This window comes from Macaca fascicularis, chromosome 2 (genome assembly GCF_037993035.2).
Source record: "Macaca fascicularis isolate 582-1 chromosome 2, T2T-MFA8v1.1".
NCBI classification, from domain to species: domain Eukaryota; kingdom Metazoa; phylum Chordata; class Mammalia; order Primates; family Cercopithecidae; genus Macaca; species Macaca fascicularis.
Window position 1 is genome coordinate 29,955,268 of NC_088376.1, and position 16,025 is coordinate 29,971,292.

The window sequence follows — 16,025 nt, forward strand, 5'->3', positions numbered from 1 at the left end:
ATGAGGCAGCTTCCTTTCCCCAAGTTCAAGGCTGGGTCAGGTTGGCTGCAGGAGGCACAGCTCTCAGAGTAGGGCAGCTAGCATGTGCCATGCCATGACCTCCAAAGAAGTGGGATCTGTTTAAGACGTAGGATCTTAATCTGATTAAGCTGTGTGCACACACATACTGCAAACTTCTGAACTTGAACAAGTAGATTTTTCCCAAACTATGCAGTTGTAATGATGTCGGTCACAGATAATATGTGAGAAGAAGGGTGCAATGTTTACAGGATATTGCATTTCTTCTCCAATATATATTTTGACAAAGTTGTTTGGGCTGCAGCCCCAGCTTTTTCCTCCCTGCTCTTTCAAATTGGTATTTGGTCCATTCAGGAAACGATGCAGAAATCTGTCCTGACATCCCAGACAGACAAAATGAGACACATGACAGCAAAACATATGGCTCAGATACACATCCTTATATGGCCAACATAGACCATATTCCCAGAAATTCATATATGGAAAACACCACCTGCAGCTAAAGCCAAAAAACAAAGAGTTGACACGACAAAAAGAGCAATATGCTACATAAATTGCGCTGCTTTAAAAGTGTAGAGATAGCCAACTGTATTTGAATTTAAAAAGATGAAAAAAAAGAGAAAAAAACCATGTCCTTAGAAAGTGTTATGGTGGTAAGCATTGCTTTGCTAACACAGCCACTGGCGGAGTTGCTATATCTTAAAAGCATTCGAATTCTAAATGCTTTTTCTGTTTATTACAAATGTATGTGCTATTCAGAACTCTGAATGTGTTTTAATGCATTCGGATATCTGCCTGCATATTTATCTTAATACATTGCCATCTGAAACATGCAGTAGTCCTTTCATTAAGTTTTTAAAAATTTTGTGTGTAGCCAGGATAATGCCTTCTCATGTGATAGAAAATTGATGCACTCTATTTTAAATGTGCATCCACATGTTAAATAGTTCATGTATTTGAATTGCAATATTTTATGTTCTTGAGGTTTTCTATTTTGATGGCCAGATTTATAACGTTTATTTTAACTTTTTTCAATACTTTCTTGCATCATAATTGCTTAATATAAGATCCCTGTGTTGATGTTTTTTCCTCCCACTGTGATAGTTTATGTTCACATATGCCTAGGAAGGTGGTATTTTCTTAATTATTGCTATGATTTGAATACTTGTCCTCTCCAAAACTCATGTTGAAATTTAATCCCCAATGTGGCTATATTGAGAGGTGGGGCCTTTAAGAGGTGTTTGGATCATGTGGGCTTTGCTCTTGTGAATGGATTAATCCATTCGTGGATTAATGGGTTAATGGATTAATGGGTTATCATGGGAGTGGGACTGGTGGCTTTGTAAGAAAAGGAAGAGAGCCCTGAGCTAGCATACTCAGGCCCCTTGCCATGTAATATCCAGTGCCACACGGGACTCTGCAGAGAACTCCCACAAGGAAGAAGGCCCTCACCAGATGAGGCCCCTCCACCTGGAATTTCTCGGCCTCCACAGTGTAAGAAATAAATTCATTTCCTTTACAAATTGCCCAATTTCAGGTATTCTGTTATAAGGAACAGAAAACAGACTAAGACAAATTTCTTTCTTTTTTTGTTCTTTATTTTTAATCTGGCTTTACACTGACCAATACTCAGTGGCTTATAATGAAATATTCTAAAGGATAGTTAATATATAGTAATTCATTTCATCAGTGATGTATACCACTAGTACATAAACCTCTATGTGCCATTTTACTTATGTCATTTCTTATAATATAGTTGGGGAATAAAAAATGTGCTTGAGGGAAAGTTTATTGTGCTATATTGTTATTCATTATAATATAGTCAATATTAGATGCCTTTATGCTCATTTGTTCTTTTTATCATTTTCCAAGGCCATGTCAGTCCTTATTACATACTTCCATGTTTTGTGTTTATCAATAGATCTGTGACTCCTAGATAAAGGGTGCTATTCAAATTTAAGGATTGCTGTATTAATTCCCATATTATATTAGCATTGACCAGGTCATCAGGAGGGTAAGGCAATCAGATGGCATTTTGTCTTATTTATTTCTGTAAAATGATGTAATAGCATATTTACAATATTTTATTTCAGTCTATCTTAATATTGATATTTCCAGTGATCTTTGTTTAGTGGTGTTTTCTCTTAGTTTAAATTTTATTTTGCCCAACAGCTTTCTCATTTCTTATACTTTAGCTAACATATCTTCCTTCAGATTTCCCCACATTTTAACTTTTAAAAATTTACTATCATTTGGGCTTTTTACTAAAAATTTGCCTTAAATTTCTTTTCCTATTTTTGATGCTGTGTTTTCTGTTTTATTATCACGTTGATTCTTTTGCTCAATGCTTGGGTTTGTGTGCCAAGATTCATGGTTGCCTTCCCAGATTTTGACTAACCTTTCTGGTTTGTGGGTGAAACTTGGGTGCTATTAGAGTGATATATTTTCATTGTGTTCCTCCTAAACTTACTCTCCCCCAGGAGGTCATCATTTCCTACACTTTTCTGCTCTCTCTTTTGGCTTTTCTTTAGATTTGTAATGTAAACAGTGTGCCTTCAGTGTATTGGTGGCTTTACAGAGCTTAATTTGCATGTTTCCCTCTTATCTCAGTACTTGTGCTAACTTGTTGCTTTTTTATGTGTAACAAAATGTTTATCTGACTAATTTTTCTCTTTTCCCTACCAGCATATTCTGAAAAATAATTCTTATTTTTGTTGTTTAATGATTAACTGCCTTCAGGGTGCTAAAGTGCTAGAACTAAAACCTAAGCGATAAATGATGCATTTCTATTTTGGGTTAGATTATAACATTATTTTTACATGAACTATATTTAATAGATTGTCTAAATAAGACGATCGTACTTATGTGGTAATGACCATTTATCTAACTGGGTAACCTATCCTAGATTACAGCAGAAGTGTTTATTGCTACAACAGATGTATTTACCAACCCAAACTTTCCTTTTTTGCCCAGGGTAAATTATTTGAAGAATGATAGCATCTTTTCCTTTATAATAACGTCAGGTCTCTTTCAAGTGACCCAAATTTTGTTAAACTCGGCCACGTATTTCTTCTTCCAAAGTATTCTGTGGCTCAGAGGTGAGGGCGATTTGAACCAACGTCTGACTAGTACAGAAAGCTCTTACTCAGTTCTTTCTAATGTTGGCTCTTCATAGTTTAAGGACCACCCTCCTTAGAGGATAAACACTCGGAGCGTTTCGAGGCTCCTGGCCTTTATTGCTCTACAAATGTTTCTGCACCCTCCGCGCTTCTCCGGAGAGATCTGCCTTCCGTCTGTACCCCTCCAGCCACTTCCTGATGTCTCCCTACCTCAGTCCTCAGCGCCTGTCACCTGCGTACCCGCGCCCTTCTCCTGCGGGGCCGGTGCGTCCCCCTGTCCGCCCACCCAGCCTGTCCCTCTGCGACGCTCCAGGCGTACTCCTTTTTGTGGCTTTTGTGGCGTGTGGGTGGTTGGTTAGTTTTCTCCCCTGGCCCTCGCCCCCTCCTCCCCGTCATTTTCCTTCCCCCCGCCCCCCGTGCCCGTCCTGCCCCTCCTCCCTCCTCGCTCCCACTCACACACCTGCCCCTGCCGCCCGCGCGTCGCGCGCTCCCCTCCCCGCTCCGGCGGACGCTGCCAGGGAAGCCCCCTCTCCTCCTCCCCTCTGCGCCCTCCCTGGCGCGTCTGGCGGCGGCCGGCGCTAGCCCTCGCGCAGCGCCCTGTTATTCTGGGTATTGTGTGTAATAAATGTCGGGCCGCCTCACTCTAATCAAGCTCATTACAAATTCTTGCGCGCCCAGGGCCGGAAATCGTGCGCTCCCCCCACCTTCCCTCACTCATTCACTAGTTACTTGTCTTTCGGCTTTTTAACTCGCCGCCCCCGCCCCCTCCCCCAATCCCGGCCCTCCAGCCCGGGTTTTAATCCCCATCCCTTTTCCGCCCGCTCCGTGCACCCTGCCCCCCCACGCCGCCTTCCTCCTCGGCTCCGCACCCCCTTCCTCCTCTCCTCCCCCCTCCTCCGCCGCCGCCGCCGCCACTTTCTCGCTCGCTCCCGTTCCCCGGACGCGGCGGATGAGCCGGCCCCGCTGGGGAAGGCTCCGGGCGGCGGCGGGCGGCCGGGAGGAGGCTGCGTGCTCGGGGCTGGGGCTGCGAGCGGGGTGATTTTGTATTAAAATGAGGAGGAGGAAGAAGAGGCACCCACAGCGGCAGCGGCGGCGGCGGCGGCAGCAGCAGCAGGAGCAGCGGCGGAGAGGGCTGCAGCCCGGGCGGACGCGCGGAGCCGAGCGGGGCACGGCGGCGGCGGCGACAGCGGCCGGGATGAGTCAACTAATAATTTAATGGGGGCAGAGACGGCAGCGAGGGGGAGAGCGAGCGAGGGAGAGAGCGAGAGAAGCAGCCCCGTCCGGGGACTCGCGCTCACACTCACGCACACACACACAAACACACACACACCTCTCCCTGTGCCACCCAGCAACACCCGGCCTCGTCACAACAACAACAGCCGCGGCCGCCCTCTAGCCTGCCTGGGGGCCCAGCCGAAAGCCAGGGCGACTCCAGAGGACGCTGCCCGCCCCCCTCTTTCATTTCAGGAAACTCCTGATCAGTTTTGTTGGGGTTTCTGGGTTTCTTCCCCCCCCAAGTCCTAGTGCCATTGTGGTGCTCGTTGTTTACCTCGGACTCTGGACGAGTGAGAGCTTGGCGACTTTTTGGGGGGAGGGGGCGGGGAGTTTGTCGCTGCCTAGGCGGTGGAGGTGGCTGGGGGTGCCTTCTGATCTTTCTCCTCCTCCCCCTCCCCCCGAACCTCTTCTTTCCTCACTTGCTGGGATCCCAGACGCTCACAGCCCCGCGTCAATGGGCAGGGAGAGGGTCCTTGGGGCTGTTGTCAGCGAGGGCAGAATCAAAAGTGGCATTTTAGTGCCTTTCCGGGGCTTTTCTCGCGACCCTCTGCCCCCCACCCTCGCTGTCCCCCGCTAGATGCCCTCGTTGGGGGTGCGAGGCTGTGGGGAAAAGTTTAAGGTTTGTTAATATTAGTCACGATTGTTGGGGAGGGGGGTGGGGGTGATTGGAAGGGAGGCAAGGTGGCCTTCCCAGTGCGCGTTCTTCGGGTTTGTTGGAGAATAATATTGCAAGTGACAGCCAGAAGTAGACTTTCAGTCCTCACACCGAAGAACCCGAGCGAGCAGGAGGGAGTGAGAGACGCGAAGGGCCTTTTTTTTTCCTTTTTGGAGACATTGTCCGCAGTGATTTTTTTTTTTTTTTTTTTAAGAGAATCCTCAGTCACCACCTCGTTTCCCCAGCACCATCATAGTGTACAGCTCATAACGGGTTTTGCTTTGTTTTTACGATTTCCCCCCAACGAATCACTTGTCAGATCAATTTTATCTTCTTCCTCCTCCCTGCTTCCCACTCTCCCCTCCTCCCCATCGCAAACCCCGTTCTCTGAGGTTAGACATTTTACAAACGCATATATGTTGGTTTTCGAATTGTGATTTTTTTTTTAAACCCCTTTCTCATGGCTACTCTTCTAGACGTTTATTTCTGCCCTTCCCCCGCTTAGGGGGGCGGGGGTAGGGGAAAGGAAAAATAATACAATTTCAGGGGAAGTCGCCTTCAGGTCTGCTGCTTTTTTTTTTTTTTTTTTTTTAATTAAAAAAAAAAGGACATAGAAAACATCAGTCTTGAACTTCTCTTCAAGAACCCGGTCTGCAAAGGAAATCTCCTTTGTTTTTGTTATTTATATGCTGTCAAGTTTTGAAGTGGTGAGTTTCAGGTCGGTTTTGCTAATTTCACTCAGTAAAACTGCAGTGTTTCTGTTTCTAGATAGTACTTTGCTTCTTTGTCTCTTTAAAAGGTCACAGTGAAAGCTTGGCCTGGATCGTGCCGGCCATATGGAATGGATAAGGGCACAATCTTAAAATGTGATTATGGGGTTGTGTGGGGACGAAGGAGGCGATCCAGCTAGAAACTCATTGAAAAGGATCTCACTTTGCAAAAAAAATCGGTTCTTAAAAAACTATAATTTCGTGCTTTTCTTTCTTTTTAAAGGAAATAATTGTTAGAGTTCACTGTTTATTAAGTAATTATCATATATGGTCTTAGTTTATGGGCAGATAAATGGGATTTTCAGAAAGTAGCTTGCTTTCTGTGTGGCAACCAGACATTACACTAAAATGGGTTGTAACATGTGTAACTCAAAAGAAACTCTTCAGCCTGGCATCTGTTGAGACCATAGTTAGTTCCTGCTGCTGTCATCCAGGCAGGCCTGTTGGAGATTGCTCTTTTCAATTCCAAACTGTGGTTTGGTGAACTTTAGCCCGGGCATAGAGTTTAAATGAGTAAATTGGGTGTTTTATGTGCATTTAATTTTGGTTTGTAATGTGAAGCTTTTTACACCATGACTTAGTGTTTAATAGATGCTTATAGGTGGGTATTCAAAGGACAGTTTTTCATGACCTATATGATACTTTGATTGTCAATACATTAACTAAATTATAATATATCACTTTCATTTGCTGTACGGTTTATAGTGTTGTTAAGCTTCATGATTACTTAATATGTTTTATAGCATTAACTTTGATGCTGTTGTCTACACCCCCTCCCTTTTTTTCCTCTTAAATTGCCCCAAGGGCTAAACATTTTTCTTTTCAAATCATATGTTTTAAAATTCATCTTCTGCTCTAGGATGAGGCAACCAATTTCAGAAAAAGCAGCTCTGTATTATCCACATGAAACATTATAAAGAGTGTTTTGAATAAGTTAATAAGCATTGCTTTCTAATTTTGGCTTTAGACTGCAGTTTAATATAATGGAAAAGAGTAATCTTGATAAAAAGTGGTTTAAAAAGGCACATTTATTGTTAATGAACCTCATAACCAAAAACAGATGGGACCTCGATCAACGGTAAACCTTTAGTTCTCAGTGTGCCACTCTGGAGTACAAAGATAAATAGCCGTTAATTTTTCTCAAACTTTATAGTTCTTCAATTGGCATTCTTAAGGTTGCTTTTAAACTTCCAGATTAACATTACTGCCCCCCTTTTCTTGATTATATGGTAAGAAGTAGGCTATGGTTAAACAGAAGAAAAAAATGTTTACAGAAAAGCCATGCTAACACAAACTGGCTTTCAGCAAATCCAGATTTAAATAGCTTCAGTGTAACAATTTACAACAAAAACAAGCCATGTCAAATTACTAGACAGCTAGGAAAAATGGTAATTATTCTCTCTGGTTTTCCTAAATATGATGCCTTATTTTCATAAGCTCAATATTTCAAATACCATCAAAGTTCATAAAATAATTCTACTTACCTGTTCTTATCAATTCTAATTAAAACTATGCTTTAAAAATGACTTTGATATTATCTAATCACTTTACTATAAATGATGTGAAAATTGATGTCTAGTATATAACTGAAAATAATTATCTGTTAATTTTTTTGAAGTTAATTACAATGTTAACGCCATTGCATGCTGAGGTTGTTTCTGAATACTGGATATTTTGTTTTACCAGTGTCATCAAGGTTTTTTTTTGTGTGTGTGTGTGTTTTAATTGAGCTTGGCACTTCAACCTAATGTGTATATCACAAAGTGTATTCTAAATTTTTAAAAAATATTTATTGTTAACAGCCCTCTATTGCTAATGGACACCTAAATACTACAAAACACATGAGTTTTAATGCATCAGTACATTGGATATTTGAAAACCCTTCACTTCTTCCTGTTTCCTTAGGGGTAAACTGATCCAATCACATGTTTGACCCAAGACTTGACTAGATCTGTCACATAACTCTTGAAACTTTGATAGTGGAAAACTTTTTCTATGCATTAACTTATAAAAGCCAGTGGGGAGTTTAAAAAACAGTTAGATGTTTGTTACCTTCTTTTGAGATTGTGTATGATTTTTCTCAGAATTTATATCCATATACATATAAAACATATATGTATATGTATATTATATGTACATACACATATAAACATATACATTAGATTTCTAATATTTTGAACTGTGATCATCTTTCCATCCTTTATTAAAGTGTTTCTGCTGTATTTTGTAATGAGTTTCTAATTGTTAAAAATTGGGACTACATAAATAAAATTTGCTGTTTTCTTTTTAGCTATACTTGTGATAATTCTTGTTCTAAAAGTAAGCCCATTTCTCCCCACTTAGTTTTTTTTATAGGCCAATTGCCTTTTTATTCGTGTGTATTGGTACAGTTTCCACAGATCATTTTGTTAATTTAAATAAGAATGTAAGGCTATTATCTAGAAATATAGTAACATCTGTATCATATCTAGATAGGCCATTTTACCAATACATTATATTTGTGGAGAGATATCTAGAGCTAAAACATTTACATAGGACACATATATACACGTAGGTCCCCACCCAATTATAACATGTCTTCTTTTTAAATTCTGGCAGGTGATCTTTAGACAGTGACTGAGTATGGATCATTTGAACGAGGCAACTCAGGGGAAAGAACATTCAGAAATGTCTAACAATGTGAGTGATCCGAAGGGTCCACCAGCCAAGATTGCCCGCCTGGAGCAGAACGGGAGCCCGCTAGGAAGAGGAAGGCTTGGGAGTACAGGTGCAAAAATGCAGGGAGTGCCTTTAAAACACTCGGGCCATCTGATGAAAACCAACCTTAGGAAAGGTAAATACTTTCAAGCCAAATCCTGGAAAGCTGAAAGCCCTATTGTCTACACAAGGCCACACTGGGGGGAGGTGGGGTGGGGAGGAGTGGCAGAACATGGTTTGTATACCCTGCCTTTATTCTCTTTATGATCTTAAATTAGTTACATTCTGGGTCCTTAGTATCAATCATGTTGGAAAGTATAGGCTCCATGCTTGGGTGGAGCGTTTTACTATAGACTGGAATCATTGAACATTTTGGATAATAAGGACTGAATTAAATATAATGGTTTTAGTTTACGCAAGGGTCCATTCAAAAGGTGTTACAGTAGAGGATCGTAGGCGGCTGTTGCTTTAAACTAACCTGATTAAGAATAAAACACTTAGGTGGTTTGAGAGCTACTCCAGCTTCTTCCTAAGATTTTTAGTTGTAAGGCAGTTTCAGAGATCTTGGAAATCTTATGTAGACGTTTGGTAATGTTATTTTTTGTGGCTTATTTTCTTAAGAGCAAATTCATTAGCAGTAAAAATTCTGATGATCCTGGTTTTTAATTTTTGTTTTAATTGGGTATTTTTGATGAAGAAAGAACAAATTTAGGAAAGTTTTTAAGGGGAAGATGTGTAACTGTGTGACTCTTTTCTACCAGTATTAAATTGATGCAGTTTAACAACTTTGACTGTGTTTAACAGTGTTGTTCCTGTAAAGCAGTGCCTACCCTGGGTGTAATGCATGTGCCTCATAAGGAGCTTCATTTTGTGTCTGAGTAACATGTGTAGGAATCAGATTTTCCTTACATTTGCTAAGCAATGGATAAAAATGCTATATTTTAGCAACCAAGAATATTAAGTAGATAAAGTTAGAAGGCAGAGGAATTTCATTGTGTTTGATGCATAACATTTATCATACAATCATTTATTTTTTCCTTGGTTTGGCGAAAACAAAGAATATATTGATCCTGAAATGAACAGACACAGCAGTCCGTATTGTTAGATCTTTATCTATTAAAAATGGAAAAACAGCACTTCAGCAAATTCTTTGGCCTCTACTCATGATTACCCTATTTATTGATTGTTTGCCAAGAATGTATGCATCTTAAGAAAGCCAGGGTAAGAGCATTAAAAATATAATTTATTACGGCTTTTCAAACAGAGTGCATTAATATTGTACTGTGAAGCACTGGGGCTCTATAAAAAAGACTTTCTGACGCCTGCAAACATGTAAGTTCCATAAATTCCTAAATAGGAGATTTCAGCTGTCTCTGGTATTATGTGATATTTGCACAGCAAACTTTAATGCCAGGACAGTTTTAGACAAGGATTCTACAGACTTCACTGCTCCTTATGGCAGACGTGCTGTTTACACAGGCTCATAAACCTTCAGCAAAAGCTTCTAAGACTGCCTTCAGGTTTAAATCATGTGGTATTTTTAGCATTCAGCAGTGACCAGTGCTCTCCCCTTTAAATGCTGGAAGGTTATGAAGTTGCTGTAGTTGGAACTCTCGCCAAACACTAGCACGAATAATCAGACAGTTCAGAAAAGGCTTGTGTTCAGCATTACTCCCGGGAACGGGAGGGTAACCGCAACAGTTTGCTAGAAGGTCTGTAATTAGATGGTACTATTGTCACTTTATAGCCATCTTTATTATTTTAGGGTACCTCTAAACATGATCAATAAAATCCACAATAAATCCAATATATTTCAATAGTTTGAAAACCCCACAGTTGTTTTATAGATCTAAGGAAAAGCGTATTGTAGAATACATCTGTTTCATCCTACAAAAGGAAAAATCAATGTGTATGTTTTTGTTGTACTTACCCAACTCTTTGAAGATATCAGGACAGGAGGAGGAAGAACTAAAAGTACAGTAAATTCACTTCCTGCTCAAATGCTTTTTTGTTTTGTTTTGTTTTGCTTTGGATGTATTCTAAAAATGCAATTTAATTGTAGGAGGGTCTCAGATACTCCAAATAACAAAATTGCTAAAGTCTTTTTGTGGGTTTTTATTAACATTTTCATCTTATTTTTCATGTGGATGGTTTCTATCTGACAGGTGCTAGATGAAAATTATGGCTGAGATGAGAAAACACTACTAAGAAAAAGGGATTGAATGCTTTTATTTGTTTAGGCGATTTTGCCAAAATACCTTCAAGCCAAGGAAGGAATCACCAGTTTGCATATTGCTATTTTTGCTGTGGTCTCCCCAAGTTGTCTTCTGATCCCTGACGGGTTCTCTCTCTGGTATAAAACAGCTGAATGAATGACAAAAATATTGGCAAGCTCTGCGGCTTGTTTTTCATGCCTAGCCTGTTGGTACCTCCGAATGAGTTTGTGAGTTTTTCTAAGTAAACCTAAAGGGGTTTATTTGTCAGACCTAGAATCTCTTGTGAACAGTTCGCTAAAGCTTTGGTGAAGACTCACATGTAGAAGGATATAGCTGTTTGATTGCCGGCTTTTGTTCAGCAGAAACAAGCAAATAGAGAATCTTTGAAGGGCCTCTCTGGTGTCAGTAAGAAATCTTGATTTTTTTAGCTACGGTTGGTGTGCACTAAGACATCTTCAGAAGTTGGTATGATTCTGTGAGTCCAGAGGACAGAGCTTATAGAGGCATTAGTATTGTAGGACTAATTGTGGATCCTGGGTGCCCTGTTAAAGTAACCCTTGTCATCATTTATGCTAAAGATGATACCCTTCTGGCAGTTTGCCACAGTACAATTCAGATGCATCTGCTTTTAACCCTTTTCCGTTGTCACTGGAAGTCTGACAGCGCGCTGCATAAACACCTTGAGTACCACAGCATTCCGTAATACCAATTTCTAGAAGCAGTGTCTTTCTAATAGTGGTGTGGCCTGTGCTTGTTAATCATCTGGCTACTGAGTTACTATATTGGATTAAAATATATAAAGAGAGAGCACACCAAATCTATGCAGATTCCTTTTTCCTAGTATGTCCTGATAAGGTCAGTTTCCTTTTCTCTCTCTCATTTTTACCTTATTTGCTATAACAAAGCTTGTTGATTTTAAAGACTTATGGGTACTGTGCTATCTTTTTAGGTAGGTTAAATGAGTATTCATAAAGCAAATGTTATTTGTCTAGATTATGCACATATTGAAATTCTGTATTATGGTGACCAGTTTGGTTAAGTACTTTTTGTGGAACCAGTTAGAGTTAATATCTAAAAAAGGAAGAAAATGAAAATTTCTTGGTCGAAGATAATTTGTTTGGACACAAGCAGGAAAAGTTTATTATTAGCAAAATCATGTAGGCAGTAGAAAGGTGGGTTCTTCTGAAGATAAACAGTGAGTTGTGTTTGCATACTGTATACTACTCATAGCAAATTAAGGAAGACACATTTTTCTTTCGTCACCATTATTATTTGATCAGAAAGGTAATTCTGCATTCATTGCTTTTGGAAAATACACTGTTAATTTAGAGCACAACTTACCTTAGGACCAAGTTCACATTCTACTTCAATATTTCTGTTACAACTTTAAATAATATGAGAATGTATATATTTGTGTGCATGTGCCTGTAGTTCTGTACCCAGTCTGCCTTGGAAGCACAGTGAATCTCTTGTGATTATTTATTTTCATAGCTAATTTTTCCTCCCCCCACCAAGCTGTATTTCTGAAGACTGTTGGTTTTCCATCCCTCTTTCTTCATCTTTTTGATAGGAACCATGCTGCCAGTTTTCTGTGTGGTGGAACATTATGAAAACGCCATTGAATATGATTGCAAGGAGGAGCATGCAGAATTTGTGCTGGTGAGAAAGGATATGCTTTTCAACCAGCTGATCGAAATGGCATTGCTGTCTCTAGGTTATTCACATAGCTCTGCTGCCCAGGCCAAAGGTAAATAATGTGTACGTGGGGTTGGAAAAATTGCTTGGCATTCTTTGTTTACCTTGCAGAGAAAGCACTGAATATTTTTATTCAAAGAACTGTAGCCTGTGTATTACATTGGTTCCTTTTAGGCTGTGGCTTTAAAAAATTGGCTTAATTCAGTTTAGTTTAGTTAACACACATTTTGCTCATGTGGAATGTCGAGGTAGATTTTTTTTTTTAAATTACTTCAGCTGAATCATTAGTATGCTTATTGACCTTAATAATCTGCTCCACTGAGGACCCACAAGGAAGTGAGGAGCGTATTTGAGCAGATGGACTGTTGAGAGTCAATTTGCATTTATGACTGAATATCTAGTTCTGTTTCTTTTATTCTGTTTCTGATGGTTTTATGGGCTGTAAAGTATTTTTCAATGCTGATTCCCACTGCAATAGAGAATCTTATCTAAATCGTAAAGCCATTTAGAACTGGTTCAGCTATGTCTTATTAGAACTTCCTGTAAGTTAGGAAAATGTGGCCTTATGCATAGGTTTTATTGATGGGGTTTTATTTCCAAAATAATAAACAACCCTACAGTCATTTACATAATTTTACAATTTGGAAAGCTAAGCTGTGAATATTTTCATTGACCTGCCTTTTAGAGGGAAGGGAATCATTCAGACAGAAATAACGGTATTGCTTGTGGTAGGGGTAGTAGGAAAGAACACCCTTCTACTAGATATATTATTTGAGGGTAAAATATTTAGTGACATATCCTCTTTATCTGAAATAGGGCTAATCCAGGTTGGAAAGTGGAATCCAGTTCCACTGTCTTACGTGACAGATGCCCCTGATGCTACAGTAGCAGATATGCTTCAAGATGTGTATCATGTGGTCACATTGAAAATTCAGTTACACAGGTGAGTCAAGACAGCAAATCTAGGGTGAAACCTTCTTCTTACCTGATCTTTTGAAATGAAGCATCTCTCTCTGGTCAACCTTCAATTTTTTTTTTACTCCGTGTTTCAGAAAGGTTAATACAGATCGATTCGATTTTGTTACCCTATCCTTCTGCCTTTTTTCCTAACTTCAATGTATAATTTAAAAGCAACCCCCCCAAACACACACACAAAATGTGTGGGTTTGTGCAGGTTATCAAAAGAGAAGACTTTTTACGTTTAGTCAATTAAATAATGCATTACAAGAAGGCATTTTACATAAAGTTTACTTAAGAAAAAAATATTTTTGCATATCATGAACAGTGCCATCTGTGTACATTTTGTGAAAGACTGTCTTATTCACTATTACCACAATCTTATTTATTTATTTTTTTATGATTTTAATTCGTATGTACAGAGTAATGAAAGGAAATCGGTTAATACGTTAAAGCTTTTCACGATGGCTCAGGAGAAAGCAGTACACCTTAAATTGTCTTCCCAAGCGCATCAGAGCAGGAAGGTAGAAGTAACATGAAAAAATAGCCACCACAGGCAGCTGATGTATAATTCATGCATCGATACAGCAGATGTGTTGTATAAAGTAATTAACTAATCGGAACAATCAGGAGACCGAGAGCAATCTCCAGATGCATCTGTTTGATGCGCAAAATGAAATCTGTCTGTCTTAAAGGAATGTTCTGCAGCGGGATGCAATCTTGTAATAATCCCCTTTCTAATCTATGTCTCAAATAGTTGCCCCAAACTAGAAGACTTGCCTCCCGAACAATGGTCGCACACCACAGTGAGGAATGCTCTGAAGGACTTACTGAAAGATATGAATCAGAGTTCGTTGGCCAAGGAGTGCCCCCTTTCACAGGTACTTAGCATAGCATGTAATAAATAATAAGACATCATGGGCAACCCTGATTTGAGGTTTGATGGAGCTCCCTGGTTTAAAGCAACTGGTATCTGAAGCAAGAATCTGCCAAAAATGTAAAGTGACTTGACCACTGGTGACCTTTTAAAATATGCCTGATTTGTTGTGAACAGAGCCTATACGCTTTTTCTCCCTTGGGGAAAAGAGCCAAAGGACTGTTTACAGGAAAAACAGTTCAGTGGAAGACTCCGCTGGCTAATTTTTAGATTTGTCTTCTGAGTGCTATGAGCATGATGGCTACATTCTCCTGAATGCCCTTATTGAAGAAAGAGTCAAGGTGGTACTAATCCCACAAAGCTTTGGTGAGAGGGAATGGCAGTGGCAGTGTGAATGCGTAAAACTTCACCGTGCTATCTGAATAAAACAACAGTACAATTCTTGGATATTCATTACCAAAAAATTAAAAGTATTTTAGTACAAATAATTATGAAAATAATTACCCTTAACTAAAGGTTGAATAGTGGTTAATTCATTAGGATTTTGTGACCAGTTTTGTGGCTTTGGTTTACTACTTTTCTGTTTTTTTTTTTTCAGTGGAATTTTCTTTTTTCCCTCTGAGATACCTGTCATACCATCAGGGATATTTGAAATGAAATAAAGATTTTTAAATTATTTTCCTTGATTTCTTTGTTTAGAATAAATTTGGTGGAGGGCAGCTAAAACTCTAGATAGAGACTGCCTACCTGCTTATAGACAGAAAGTCAAACATCATTTTTGATGAAACTCAGCTGATTACAAATAAAAAAAAAAAAGGATGCCATGAATCTACTCTTAAAGGGCTGCTTAAAATGGGTTTGGGTACTGAGGGGATGACTGTAACACATGTAAATATATAATATGTTACAGTCATCCCCTCAGTACCCAAACCCATTTTAAGGCCATTCCATGATACAGTATTATTAAAATGTTGGTCCAACTAGATTTTTACCAAATTTTTAATGTTTTCTTTTAATTTGAGTTTTAATTCTGAATATTAGTCTCAGCCATTTGAACTTGAACTGTATGACGCTGCTGTAAACATTTCTGCAATTGAGAGATCTCAAAGTGTATTTCTGCTATATTCTGAGTAGCAGATATTCTCAAAATGTATTTCTAATATGAGGCTCATGAAGATTATTGGGTACCTTTGAAGGGAATCTTGTAGGCTTTGTGCTTCTGTTTCATAGAAACTCCATGCATTTCAGATTTGCTAAGTTACATCCAACATTTTTACTTTGATATTTGCTACAAATTTTAGGAATGAAGCAAATGAATTAAGTTTATATTTAATAGCTTTCTATATTCTTCTACAATAAGCTATAGCCACAGTTTATATATTCTCTGTATTGCTAAGTGTCCATTTCTTGCAATTCAGAGAAAACTCTTTTTTGTCATTTCAGTTACACCTTCAGCTGATCTCCTATCTTCCCTCTCTCACCCTTGGAATAGAGAGGATAGGAATTTATAACCATCAAATAAAAATAATTGAAATTAATTAAACACAATTAAATCAATAGGATGATAGAATAAAGGGGTGACTCTTACTTCTGGGACTTTGTTTTGCAGACAACTCCAGATAACATGTTACATGGTTGCTAACATTTGAAAATTTGAGATGATCTAGAAATAAACTTGTTAAAAACTCAGTTAAAACATAATATAAACACCCAGTACTGGAATCGCATGTGTCTTTATGTTACTAA

The 16,025-nt window shown here is 39.2% G+C and overlaps 1 protein-coding gene across 24 annotated transcripts in view; it reads left to right on the forward strand.

Moving 5' to 3' along the window:
• Nucleotides 1–16,025, forward strand: part of SATB1 (SATB homeobox 1) — a 100,122-nt gene that overhangs the window by 15,940 nt on the left and 68,157 nt on the right. For 10 of the 24 annotated variants that reach the window (XM_065539868.1, XM_074030910.1, XM_074030917.1 and 7 more), the window contains 4 exons: nucleotides 8,436–8,670; nucleotides 12,321–12,497; nucleotides 13,262–13,388; nucleotides 14,160–14,283. In XM_065539868.1, coding sequence (XP_065395940.1) covers nucleotides 8,460–8,670; nucleotides 12,321–12,497; nucleotides 13,262–13,388; nucleotides 14,160–14,283 — 639 coding nt within the window. In that variant the 5' untranslated portion in view covers nucleotides 8,436–8,459. Of the gene's footprint in view, nucleotides 1–4,047; nucleotides 5,786–8,435; nucleotides 8,671–9,592; nucleotides 9,756–12,320; nucleotides 12,498–13,261; nucleotides 13,389–14,159; nucleotides 14,284–16,025 lie in introns of those variants that run through there. The other 14 variants (XM_074030920.1, XM_074030921.1, XM_074030916.1 and 11 more) reach the window with 4 other exon arrangements.